The sequence below is a fragment of the Conger conger genome, chromosome 17 (genome assembly GCF_963514075.1).
Source record: "Conger conger chromosome 17, fConCon1.1, whole genome shotgun sequence".
Taxonomy (NCBI): domain Eukaryota; kingdom Metazoa; phylum Chordata; class Actinopteri; order Anguilliformes; family Congridae; genus Conger; species Conger conger.
The window spans coordinates 7,222,939-7,234,959 of NC_083776.1; the positions used below are offsets into that span (position 1 = coordinate 7,222,939).

The 12,021-nt window shown below is 47.2% G+C and overlaps 1 protein-coding gene across 1 annotated transcript in view; it reads left to right on the forward strand.

Annotated features, from left to right (window-relative positions):
• Positions 1–2,689: 2,689 nt before the first annotated feature.
• itgbl1 (integrin, beta-like 1) overlaps positions 2,690–12,021 on the forward strand; it is a 73,048-nt gene continuing 63,716 nt past the window's right edge. Inside the window, exons 1-2 of the mRNA XM_061226987.1 lie at positions 2,690–2,823; positions 6,555–6,760. Of these exons, the coding sequence (XP_061082971.1) occupies positions 2,732–2,823; positions 6,555–6,760 (298 nt within the window). The 5' untranslated portion in view covers positions 2,690–2,731. The remainder of the gene's footprint in view (positions 2,824–6,554; positions 6,761–12,021) is intronic.

Genomic DNA, 12,021 nt, shown 5'->3' on the forward strand with positions numbered 1-12,021 from the left:
ATAAACGATTGTTTCAAAGTCTGAAGACAATTTCCCCACTACCGTTTTGTGTAATAATAAAAACACTTTTTCTTTTATGTACCGTTTTGCTAAATATACGCGTTAGCCATGTGGCACTGTAAGGCTAATGGCATTTCCCCGTACCAAGCCTTAAATCAGCTACCACATTTCCTGATGCCCAGATGCCCGTGCAAAACATCATTTTCTAATGGCATTTGTGTTGTCAGCATCTTATTTCGACTCGTCAAGCAAACCAAATTCAAATTTGCCTTCAAATAAATAATTTACAATAAAATCATAAATTAGGTGTCGAGAAAGTGTCATATTCCTTCATTGTTAAGAGTAAACTGAAAATACAACGCTTCCACGAAACAATATGGTGCTTCAAAACAACTTATTTTATAATATTGAAATTTTACCTGAAGCCACAAGTAGCCTAATGTCTTGAAAAATACCTTTAAATCCCATCAGCCTTTTCTACATTTATTTTATCCAGTTGTGTTGGTGTCTAGGGCCATCTGCCAAGATGAAAATCCAACTTGGGGGAATATGCCAGGACGTGGAAGATTTGATTAATGAATAGTGACACTTTGCTATTCTCATTAGCAGCAAACTATACAAACATTACACAAACTTAGTGACCATCACATCTATGTCAATTCTGATTGAACAGATTAAGGAGATAAAGAACTCTACCGATCGCATTTCTTATCTATCATCGCGTGTATACCACTGAAATGTCAATATTAATTACGGCAGTATGATCCATAACAAAACACACGATAAAGTGAAGAATGAGGATGTTATGAATGCAATCCAAGGTTAAGAAACTGCTCAGTCGAAAATCAAATCCAAAATATGGCAATAGGTGTGTGGATCCAATAATTGATCTGAAAAATTGGACTGCTAAGGGTACACTTAAGATTAATTAATCTTCACCATATAGACATGGGTTTGTTAAAGCTGAAAAACAAAAAGTACTCAGGCATAAATAAACCAAAGTCTAAATAGTGAAGGTATATTTTTGCAGTGTGTTGATAACAATGATTCAAAGTCATGAATGGGCTACATGAGGTGTGTCATGGGCAGATCCATTATATTACATTACATTATTGGCATTTGGCAGACGCTCCTTTGGCAGGAGACAATCCTCCCCTGGAGCAATGCAGGGTTAAGGGCCTTGGTCAAGGACCCAACGGCTGTGCGGATCTTATTGTGGCTACACCGGGATTAGAACCACCAACCTTACGTGTCCCAGTCATGTACCTTAACCACTACGCTACAGGCCGCCTACAGGATCCAGGATTGCTCTGACAGAAAGATAGCATACAGCACTGAGCCCTGTGGGGTAATGTGTCCTCTGTATTTGACCCATCCTAGTTACTTAGGAGCAGTGGGCAGCCACAGTGCAGCACCCAGGGACCAACTCCAGTTCTGAGGCCAGTGTCTTGGTCAAGGGCAACGGCAGGAGCACACCTAACCTGACATGCATGTGTTTGAGTGTGGGAGGAAACCGGAGTACCCAGAGTAAACCCACGGGAACACCGGGAGAACATGCAAACTCCACACATATCTGGCCAGTTGGGATTTGAACCCGGAAACCTCCTCCTAGCAGTGCTAACCACTCTGCCACTGAGCCACCCCTGTGAATCGCAAGATCTTCTAATTGGGGGAGGTGTTAATAAATATTTACAAGACAGAGGAAGCATATAACACAGCTTGTAAAGAAATATAAAGCCTTTGCATCTTTTTGGAGTAAATGCAAACACCTTCTCACACAATGAGCTGCAGATTCACTGTGAAATACATTAGACCCTTGGTGCTGTAGGGAAGCCGATTCCAGGTGGCAGCCTCATTGTTCAGGAGTAATTTGGAGTAAAATGCATTAGTGTTACAGTAAATCAGACCAGAGTGCCAATATAAAGCAACAGCTAAAGGTTTATGTTTTTAGCTGTTAACAGTATGCATTAACAGACTCTTAATTGGTTTAGCTACTTTCCAAAGATCATTTTAATAACCCAAAGACATTTTCTTTCAGAAGTAGTTCTTTTTTACTTAAAGGGGAAACTTCATTTTCATTACTAATACATTCTGGAAGTTTGCATTGTTCGTAATTATGCTGACAATATACAATGTGTATAATCAAATGTGAAATGTGGAATGAATAAGTAAATAAAGCAAACCCATAATGCAGTGCTTAGAAATCCTGTCCTTGTCTAACTATTATGTGCAAAGCAAGGGGAGAACAAGACAAGGTTTTTCTCTTCCTTTTGTAAATAGAGGATCAAGTAAGTACTTCAAAGACCTATAGTATGCACACTAAAATACAGTATCTTAGCGTTATGCACACAACCTGGTGTGCTAAAAGTTTATTCTTGACATAAATGCTTTAATAGCCGAGTAAGCGAGAACAGGACACGCTTGAAACCCGTAAAATGACGAAGCCGACATTCGCACTGTAAACTCCGAGGACTGGGACACTACAATATCAACCATCTGGAAACATGTCTGTTTCTCATTATGCCTCTGAATGGTGACTAAAGTTTTATTTTTTGGCGAGCCCTCTCTCAGACTCCTGCCTAATCAAAGGCACTTGTATGGAGCGCCCAGGCTGGCCTCAGAAGGGTTCTAGCCGGTTCTGGCCAGCTTCGCTCCTGCTCTCCCCTCTTGTTTTTGGAGAAGTGGAAATTCCTGCACAGCATTCTGCTTCTGGTGTCGCTGGGAACTAAACATGCACGCGGACGCGCTGGTGAACTCCGTCCTGGTCTCGCTGAGCCTGCTTCTCCTGGCGGCCGCGGAGGAAAGTTTGTCACAATCGCTGAGGTGAGCGACTTTGTTTTGTTTTGTTGTGGGCGCGGTGTGGCCACGCTGACAGACGGCCCGTCTGCCGGCGACTGCGCACATCAGCCGGGGAAGAGCTTTTCGGGGCTGTGCGCTCGTACAGTACGCTTAAAACAAGTGTTCTGTCAAAGCCGCAGAACGGAGATTACTGTTCTGGGACTGTCATTACTGTCAGCCGGGCCTTTTTTTAAATAAAGTTTTACTTCAGTTTACAGTGAGAGAGTTCGGGCTGAGTTTGAGTTATTAAAGTTGAGTTCTATTAAAGCCAGCGCACAGTGCAGCGTCTCGCTCAGGCTGTGTGCCTCGGGATGCAGTCAGCGGGAGTGCCTGGCGTGCTCACATGCGAACACTGGGAAACTGCAGAGTTTTCCTGAAATAATCTCACGTGAAAAACGCATTAACGTTTGTACATCTTAGTATTTCAAGGTTTCAGAAATTTGATTCACATTTGGCAGCCGTCTAAAATGTATATTCATGGTTGGCTTTGTGTCCGAAAGCCATGAGGCATGCCATATGTGATGCAGATGAGGTGCATGTTTAAATACATTTAAATAAAAAAAATGAACAAAAGATTGCCAAAATATTAGCATCAAAATATATGAAAAGGGTGAAACTTCCCTGTTGGCTTGATCCTGTCACATATTTACGTTTGCATATGATGACATAAATTACTCCTCGCTCATCTGTTCATGCTGCGTATGCCACCGGACCCTGCAGTGTGCGGGGCCAGGAGCTGGCAGCTGATTGGCTGTGCTGCGGGCTGTTGTTTACCTGCAGGCTGGCCTGAGCAGGTGGCACCTGACAGCCTCATAACGACCTCAGGAGTGTTTACCTCATGCGCTATCTGGGGGCCGGTGTTTCCCCTTTCTCTGGCCGTCTGTCACTTTCTAGAGTTCTCCTCATAAGAAAGAAATAGGAAGTCATACTTGCTTTATATTGTATTTGATAATTATGTATTAGGAAGGAAATATTCAGTATGGATTTTTTTACATGCAAATTCAGCTCACTTGGGGAGAGGGTGCAGTTCCTGCCCCCTTATGTGGGTACACTGGGGTGTCGGGGTCAGGGCCCCTCTTCCCTGCGGCCCTCTCTGCCCCCTCTCTGCCCCCTCCCTGCCCCCCCCCTCCCGGGGGGAATAAAGAATAAACACAACAGGAGTCCGCTGGCCGTACTTATTACAAAACAACAATGCAGTCATGATTAAAAAAAAAAAAGTAATAAATGAAATGTTACAGCATATAATGCTGCCGAATAGGTCCACATAGCCACGGTAGCGTCGAATTCCAAACCCCCTTGACATTCCTTTCTGCGAGAAAATGAGTTTCTCGCTTTCTTTCTCGCGGCTCCATAACCTCAGAAATATCAGCGCACGGTAATGAAGGCATGACAGAGCGCGCAGGAGCCGGCGAACGAAACGTATTTTTTACGGACAGACCCCTGGGTGCGAGAGGTGATGGGAGCCGCCGTACGGCTGCATTTCTGTTTTTAGAGAAGCAGAACTTACCCCCCCCCCCCCACCGACAACTCGGTGACCACGGCTCTTACATAACACTCCCGTGCTGCAGTCAAACCCCAGATTCCTGCTCACACAAAACCCAAACCGAAATGCTTTTTTTGCTGTTATCGTTGAATCTTAGCTTGCGACTGTAACGTGTAACAGATGTTCAGTGAAATGTCCGGCGTTAATTCAGCTCTAACAGAATACGACCGTAATGCACTGCGTAAGAGTTGATTTAATGTTCAACAACAATTTAAAAATTTTGGTAATTAGGTCTTGCAGAAAATAATACATTATATCTTGGCAAGAAAGTGAGTTTGCTTTCGTGAAGTGCTTCAAATCAAGCACTTCCAAAAACGCAGAACTGCTGTGTCATCTAATGAATTATGAATTATCGTTTCCAACTTTGCGGACGAAAAGACGGAATGAAATGGCCAATGAGCTGCAGTCCGTCGTTATGGTTTATGTTATGAAAATAACTTCAAGAAAGCATCTGGAGTTCGAGAGCTGCTGGGAAAATTCCCCTTCGGCTGCCAATATTTCTGCGAGCCGTTAAAAAAAGCCTTAATGCAAAATACCTCCTTTTATAAAAGCAGACATTTCACATCAGCGAAGAGTGGGAACCAAGTCACTGTGTATTCTGCCGACGCAGCGTTTCAGGAGGCATACACCAGGGACACTTCCGCAGAGAGGGCCGCGGTGGGTGCAGGCTCTGGCTCAAACCAAGCAGCTACACCCCTTCTGCTCATCAAGGCCCTCAGCAGAGGCTCCAGTGGCTGCAGCCTGGACCCACACATCGCTGGCCCCAGGACCAGGCTCTGATTCAGGGGCAGTCAGCCTGGCCTATACTGGCCCCAGGGACCAGGCTCTGATTCAGGGGCAGTCAGCCTGGCCTATACTGGCCCCAGGGACCAGGCTCTGATTCCGGGGCAGTCAGCCTGGCCTATGCTGGCCCCAGGACCAGGCTCTGATTCAGAGGCAGTCACAGGCTTTGGGTGGGGGCAGGTTTTCAGGGGGTGGATCAATATACAACATTATCCAGAGATCAAACCTTGAGAGCTAGAGGAACACTTGCAGGTGAATTGCCTCGCTGAGTGGTTCAGCAGAACTGTCTCTTATCCAGGACTTGAACCAGCAATCTTCCTGTTCAAACGATTTTCATGGTCCACTAATCCGGCACTAATAAGGACTCCTCTCCGTACGGGAGGACTCCTGTCTGTGGGGCATCGTGTTTTTATAGTTTTATGGCTGTTGTTTTATTTTCACGTTAATGTGTCGCTTGACTCAGAGCCAGAGCAGTGGAGCGGTACGGGCGAGAGACAGAGGCAGGACCCGTCCTTCCCGCCAGACGCCACGCAGTCACACGCCCCGTTTCGGGAGAAAAGGGGACACGCAGGCCGCTGGCTGTGACTGCTGCAGTGAAACTGCAGTGAAATTCAGCCTCTTCTTTCCCGCAGATGTAGTCACTGCCCTTTCAGGCTGTGGCTGTCAGGCGTCAACAATAAGGCGGTCAAGAGTGCAAAAGTGAATTAAAAGTGAATTAACATTAGTTGTTTAACACTTTTACCCAAAGTGACTTACAGCTGATTCACCAAAGGGCCTTGCTTAGGGGCCCAACAACTGCACAGATCTCATCATGGCTACACTGGGGCTTGAACCACCAACCTTCCAGGTCCCAGTCAAGCACCTTAGCCACGAGGCTACAGGCACCTTAGCCGCTAGGCTACAGGCACCTTAGCCATGAGGCTATAGGCACCTTAGCCATGAGGCTCTAGGCACCAAGATATTAAGCTGAAAATTGGACATGTGTGCGATGAGAAATGAGCTCTTGTGTAAAGGACTGGAATAATTATGGAGATTCCTCTGCAGGACCCCTCTTCCCCACACCGACAGGTCAAAAGGTCTACAGAAAGACTGAGGGGCTGATTCTGACCCTCACTGCAGTCTGCAGTGCCACTCTCCCTCTCACATAAATACTAAAAACACTGTAAAACCCTCACACACTCATTAAGGTTATGGATTACAAGTTATAGGCTATTACTGTATTATATGCAATCAATTACTTCTTATATCAATTTAAATCATTAACATTACTTAATGTTAATCCACCGTAGTGTTGTTGAGTAGGTAAGGTGAATAGTTTGTGTCACGGTGCAGATGAACGGCGTTATGTGCTGAAACCCGGGGTGGTGATTCGGGGCGTTTCCCCCTTCAGGGCGAGCGGGCCGGAGCAGTGCCGGCTCTCCGCTGAGCTGTCGCAGAGCCGCTGCCGGACGGAGGACGGGCTGATCTGCAGCGGGAGGGGGGACTGTGACTGCGGGGTCTGCCTGTGTCCCGTCACCGAGCCCGGAAGCTTCTACGGCCCGCTGTGTGAGTGCCACGACTGGGTCTGCCCTGCACACGCCGGCAAGACCTGCAGCGGTAAGAGACGTCACCATATATCTCTCACTATCTGTCTCACACTCACACACTCTCACACTCTCTCACTCTCTCACTCGCTCACTCGCTCACTCGCTCACTCGCTCACTCACCCTCTCTCTCTCTCTCACCCTCTCTCTCTCACTCACTCACTCTCCCTCTCTCTCACTCTCTCACTCACTCACCCTCTCTCTCTCGCTCTCACCCTCTCTCTCTCTCACTCTTTCACTTACTCACTCACTCACCCTCTCTCTCGCTCTCACCCTCTCTCGCTCTCACCCTCTCTCTCACTCACTCTCACCCTCTCTCTCACTCACTCTCACTCTCTCACTCGCTCTCACCCTCTCTCTCACTCTCACTCCCTCTCCCTCTCACTCTCTCTCTCTCTCTCTCTCACTCTCTCACTCTCTCACTCTCTCTCTCTCTCTCTCTCACTCTCACTCTCACTCTCTCCCTCTCACTCACACTCACACTCTCTCTCTCTCTCTCTCCCTTCCTCTCACTCTCACACACTCTCTCTCTCACACTCTCTCTCTCACACTCTCTCTCTCTCACACTCACCCTCTCTCTCGCTCTCACTCTCACTCTCTCTCTCTCTCTCACTCTCACACACACTCACTCTCTCACTCTCTCCCCCTCTCCCTCTCACTCTCACACTCTCTCTCACTCTTCCTCCATCCTGTCCGTCCTCCTCCATCCGGTCTCTGGGGTCATCGTGAACATGACGTAAGCATGAGGATTGGTTACCGGGTGTGCGATGAAAAGAATACAATATGAAAAGGAGTCTGGCTCCTTTCACGGAGACCCTCCATGATGAGCTGCAGAGACCTGCGTGGGTTTAGTCCCGCAGAATGGCTGCAACGTCCGGAGACCAGAGCTTCTGTTTTCACTGCTGTGGGACTTTACCTTCCAGACGCAAAAAACCATAAGCGTTTACCTCAAGGGCTTTAATTATGAACACATCTCGAATCCCAGCGTATTGGACTTGAGAGCAGAGCTTTGGGCTGAAGACAGCAGAGCCTGGCATTCAGGGGAGCGATGATCACCCACGCACAGCCATTACGGCTCTGTAAAAGCACCATCGCACATTTCTATGGGGAATCAGAGGCATTGTCGGTTTCCCCAGAGATGGGTGCGATTGACACGGTTACCCCCAACAGCTGCAGCTTTCATAACATGAGCCTCTCAACCAAACCCCTAAAACCATAAAAGGCAGAAATGAAAATGCTAAAAAAAAAAAGACAGAAAAAAGGTCAGCTTGCCATTCAGTGATGGGAATACAGTGGAATCCTACCACACATTCTGAACAGTACATCTTTAACGCATTGATAAGAGATCATAATTTGGATCTTATGACATCGTTCTGGCCCACAATTGGGAATGACGACAGACTCCCGCCTGCAGGGGGTGCTGTGGGGAGCTTTGCTGCACTCGTGACACTGAGCGGTAGATATTTGTTCTTCCTGGATCAAATTTCCCAAAAGCGAAAGTACAGTAATGTCCTCTTGTATGTACTTATCAGCCCGCAGTCTGGCTCTGGTTCCGGTTCAGTTCTCGTTTCCGGTGTGGCATTTCGATCCCTGGGTACGTCCCAGTACTCTAAAACATGCATCCTCCTCTCCTCCACACGTCTCCTTCTCCTATCTGGAAGTCTGGGGGGGAGAGACAAAAGGAGGATGTGTTTTCCGAGTATTGGGACACGCCGCATCACTTGTGTTGAGCCTAAAGAGGGGTTATTCCCACAATGCAAAGTGGTGCTTGTCTGTGCTTGGGGCAGTTCTCAGGCTCGTGTGTTTGAGCAGGGACGACATGGCTCAGGCGGTAAGAGCAGTCATCTGGCAGTCGGAGGGTTGCCGGTTCGATCCCCCGCCCAGGCTGTGTCGAAGTGTCCCTTGGGTGAATGGAGAAGCATCAATTGTACAGCGCTGTGGATAAAGGTGCTATATAAATGCCTGCCATTTACCATTTAGGGACAGAGGATCACTCCTGGGGCTGATTCTGCGGGTCTGGGTCTTACTGACCACACACTCACACGCTGGGTTATGAGGGTACTGATAACGGATTGGTTAAGGGACCCATAAGGTTTGTGGTTCAAGCCCCGTTGTGTCCACACAGCTGTTGGGCCCTTGAACAAGGATAAAAGCAACAGCTTGGGCAGCCTGTAGTGTAGTGGTTAAGGTACATGACTGGGACCCGCAAGGTCGGTGGTTCCATCCCCAATGTAGACACAATAAGATCCGCACAGCCATTGGGGCCCTTGAGCAAGGCCCTTAACCCTGCATTGCTCCAGGGGAGGATTGTCTCCTGCTCAGTCTAATCAACTGTATGTCGCTCTGGATAAGAGAGTCTGCCAAATGGCATTAATGTAATGTCAATATCATTATTATAATAATTGGTTGCATAATTTTGGTCAAGAATAACACCACCGCTCTAACCAAAGATTTGGAGGTAGAGAACAAATAACAGAGAAACACATTTGAAACCGCAAGTACTGCATGCTTCGAGAACGACAGCAGTTTGAAGGCAGCGTTTTTGCAGCCTCCAGTGACCGGTAATTTTGTTTCTTTCAAAGCAAACTCTGTTCTGAATTAGGTTTGTCCGGTGAGGAAGCTTACAGCAACCTGCCCAGTTCTTTATCACATAAACAAGTCAGAAGACAGAGCAGCTGACGGTAACAAGAAAATCAAATCCAGATTTCTGAGCAAAATCCTGGGACAGTCAGTATCTGAGACTCAATACAATATGCCCAACACAACCTGGTTTTGGTGAGGGTTTATAACAAGTGTAAAATCGCTTTATGAATTGAAATTAGAGACGGTTTCGCCAATGGTAGCCATAGCTTCCACAGACAACTGCAACTGGTTTCACCCATGACTGTTCTCTGAAAGTAGTCTTGTTTGCCACCAAAAAATAGAGATTAAATCTGTAATGTGAGCTCTGGATAAGGTCTGCTACAAGGCAGAATGTACTGGAATCATTTCAGGGGTTTAATGAGGTTTAATAATCACTTGCTTTTGTTGAACCTCAAAAGCATAGAATTGTGGTCTTTTCCACTGACCTTGAAAATAAGGTAGAAGCAGACACTGTAAAAAAGGCTTCAGTCTCTCTGGAGAAGCAGTGATGGAGGAGGAACAGGGTGTGTGTGTGTGTGTGTGTGTGTGTGTGGAGGAACAGGGTGTGTGTGTATGTGTGTGTGTGTGTGGAGGAACAGGGTGTGTGTGTGCGTGTGTGTGTGTGTGTGGAAGAACAGGGTGTGTGTGTGTGTGTGTGTGTGTGTGTGTGAGGAGGAACAGGATGTGTGTGTGTGTGTGTGTGTGTGTGTGTGTGTGTGTGTGTGGAGGAACAGGGTGTGTGTGTGTGTGTGTGTGTGTGTGAGAGGAGGAACAGGATATGTGTGTGGGTGCTGTGTGTGTGAAGGACGTGTGTGGGCACTGTGTGTGTGTGCTGTGTGTGCTGTGTGTGTGTGTGTGTGTGGGTGCCGTGTGTGTGAAGGGTGTGTGTATGTGTGTGTGTGTGTGTGTGTGTGTGTGTGAGAGAGAGAGGAACAGGGTGTGTGTGTGAGGGACTCATCAACACCTCCAGACCCCAGAGTGAGCCGTTAATGGGGCCCCTCTCGCTGCGAGCGCACAGCTGTGGCGGGGGACACACCTGGACGGGGCTGATGGAGGCTCTTCAGGCCCCATCAGGAGGACAGGACGCCCCGCGTCCCACGGCCGCTCCAGATGGCCACAGCGGAGGCTGGGAATAAGGGAATGAATCTCCATGTCGCGCGTGAAAGCATTAACCACATTAACCGAAGCTTTACCGAGGAGCTGTTCCCAAATACAGGCGTCGTATCTCGCTCACATAGGCCACGGAGGCGCATCACCTCAGCCTCTGTGTACACAGAATATTTAATGCTGCAGAAAACATATACGCCTCATTTCATTTACAAGCAGCGGTGTCTGGCCTGGGGGCGGTTTTTGATCCGGTTAAATATTGGATTTGGAAATAATCAATGCCACAAATATTCAGTACTACAAAATGAACAAAAGAATATATGCACATTTTTCATGAGACAATCAGAAACAAAACATCTCATTAATTTTCATAAGGTCTGCAGCAGGCAGATAACTGTATGCAGCAGTGGTCATTGCTGTTTGAAGTAAGGTTGCTCTATGAGAGAATGTTCCCGGTTTTAGAAGAGAGAGAAAAAAAAACTCTATTTGCCAATTGTCACAACACTAAGAGACCCATGGAAACGCAATTTGTTTTGGAGCCGGGCAAAACAAAACGGCAATAAAAGTCCTAATTATCCAAGGGTGATAAAAAACGGCTGCGGTCCTGTTGGTCTCTAGGTCGTAAAGCCGCAAAGCGCTCACCTTCCTTACTCAGAACGGGGTCTCCTGATACTTCTTCAGTCTTCAACCTGGGAAAAGTAGCTTTCAGGCTAACTGACAACAACATGCAGTTGTTGGGAGTCTAGGTGGATAGCAACGAGACTAATGCTCGCATTTCAGATTGTACTCAACCGTCGTACGCAAATCTTTTCCAGCAAAGTAGCTTGCCAGAGAACCGCTCAGTGACCTGGCTTCTGCTCAGTCCGAATAATGATATAATAATTTGAGAATGTCCATGGGGTTGTGATTATGGCCGGTGGACAGGAGACGTCACTGACATTACCGACGGTCACGCCCACGGCAAGTGCAATTCTGGGGAGACAGGATGAGACAGCACCTTGACAGTATGCACTCTGCAACAATACGGCACTCTCAGAAACATTTTAAAACTAAACAAATGAACATACTCACAGTAGACTGATAGCAGCTCATTCTGCTCAGAAATACAGAATTTCAGATCTGTGCGTTTAGATGCGGGCACATATCAGACCCCTATTGCGAATTCATTTCCACATTTGGCCCAAACTGGAACTGGAAACATCTGACTGTGTGCGCCTTTCTTCATAGCGCCCATCTGACCTGAGCCTCATGCACATGTAAGCAAAGGAAATGGGAACTGGGTCATGTTCACTAGGCCCTGTAAAAGCCCTGTAAAAGAGTTGGCCAGGTACGGTGGACTGTTATTCCGCAGTTGTGAATGTAGCCCACAGACACTGAATACATTTCTCCCCAAGGTAAATGAAAATACGGGTCAGCCCTTGAGAAACACGAGGAGCAGTGTCCTCGGGTGCCAGATGACGGCCGTAGAGTATTATTGAACGGGAAATGAGAACGCACGGGCCTGTCGATAGGTTAACAGCCGGAACAGCTCACGGTCGGACTGTA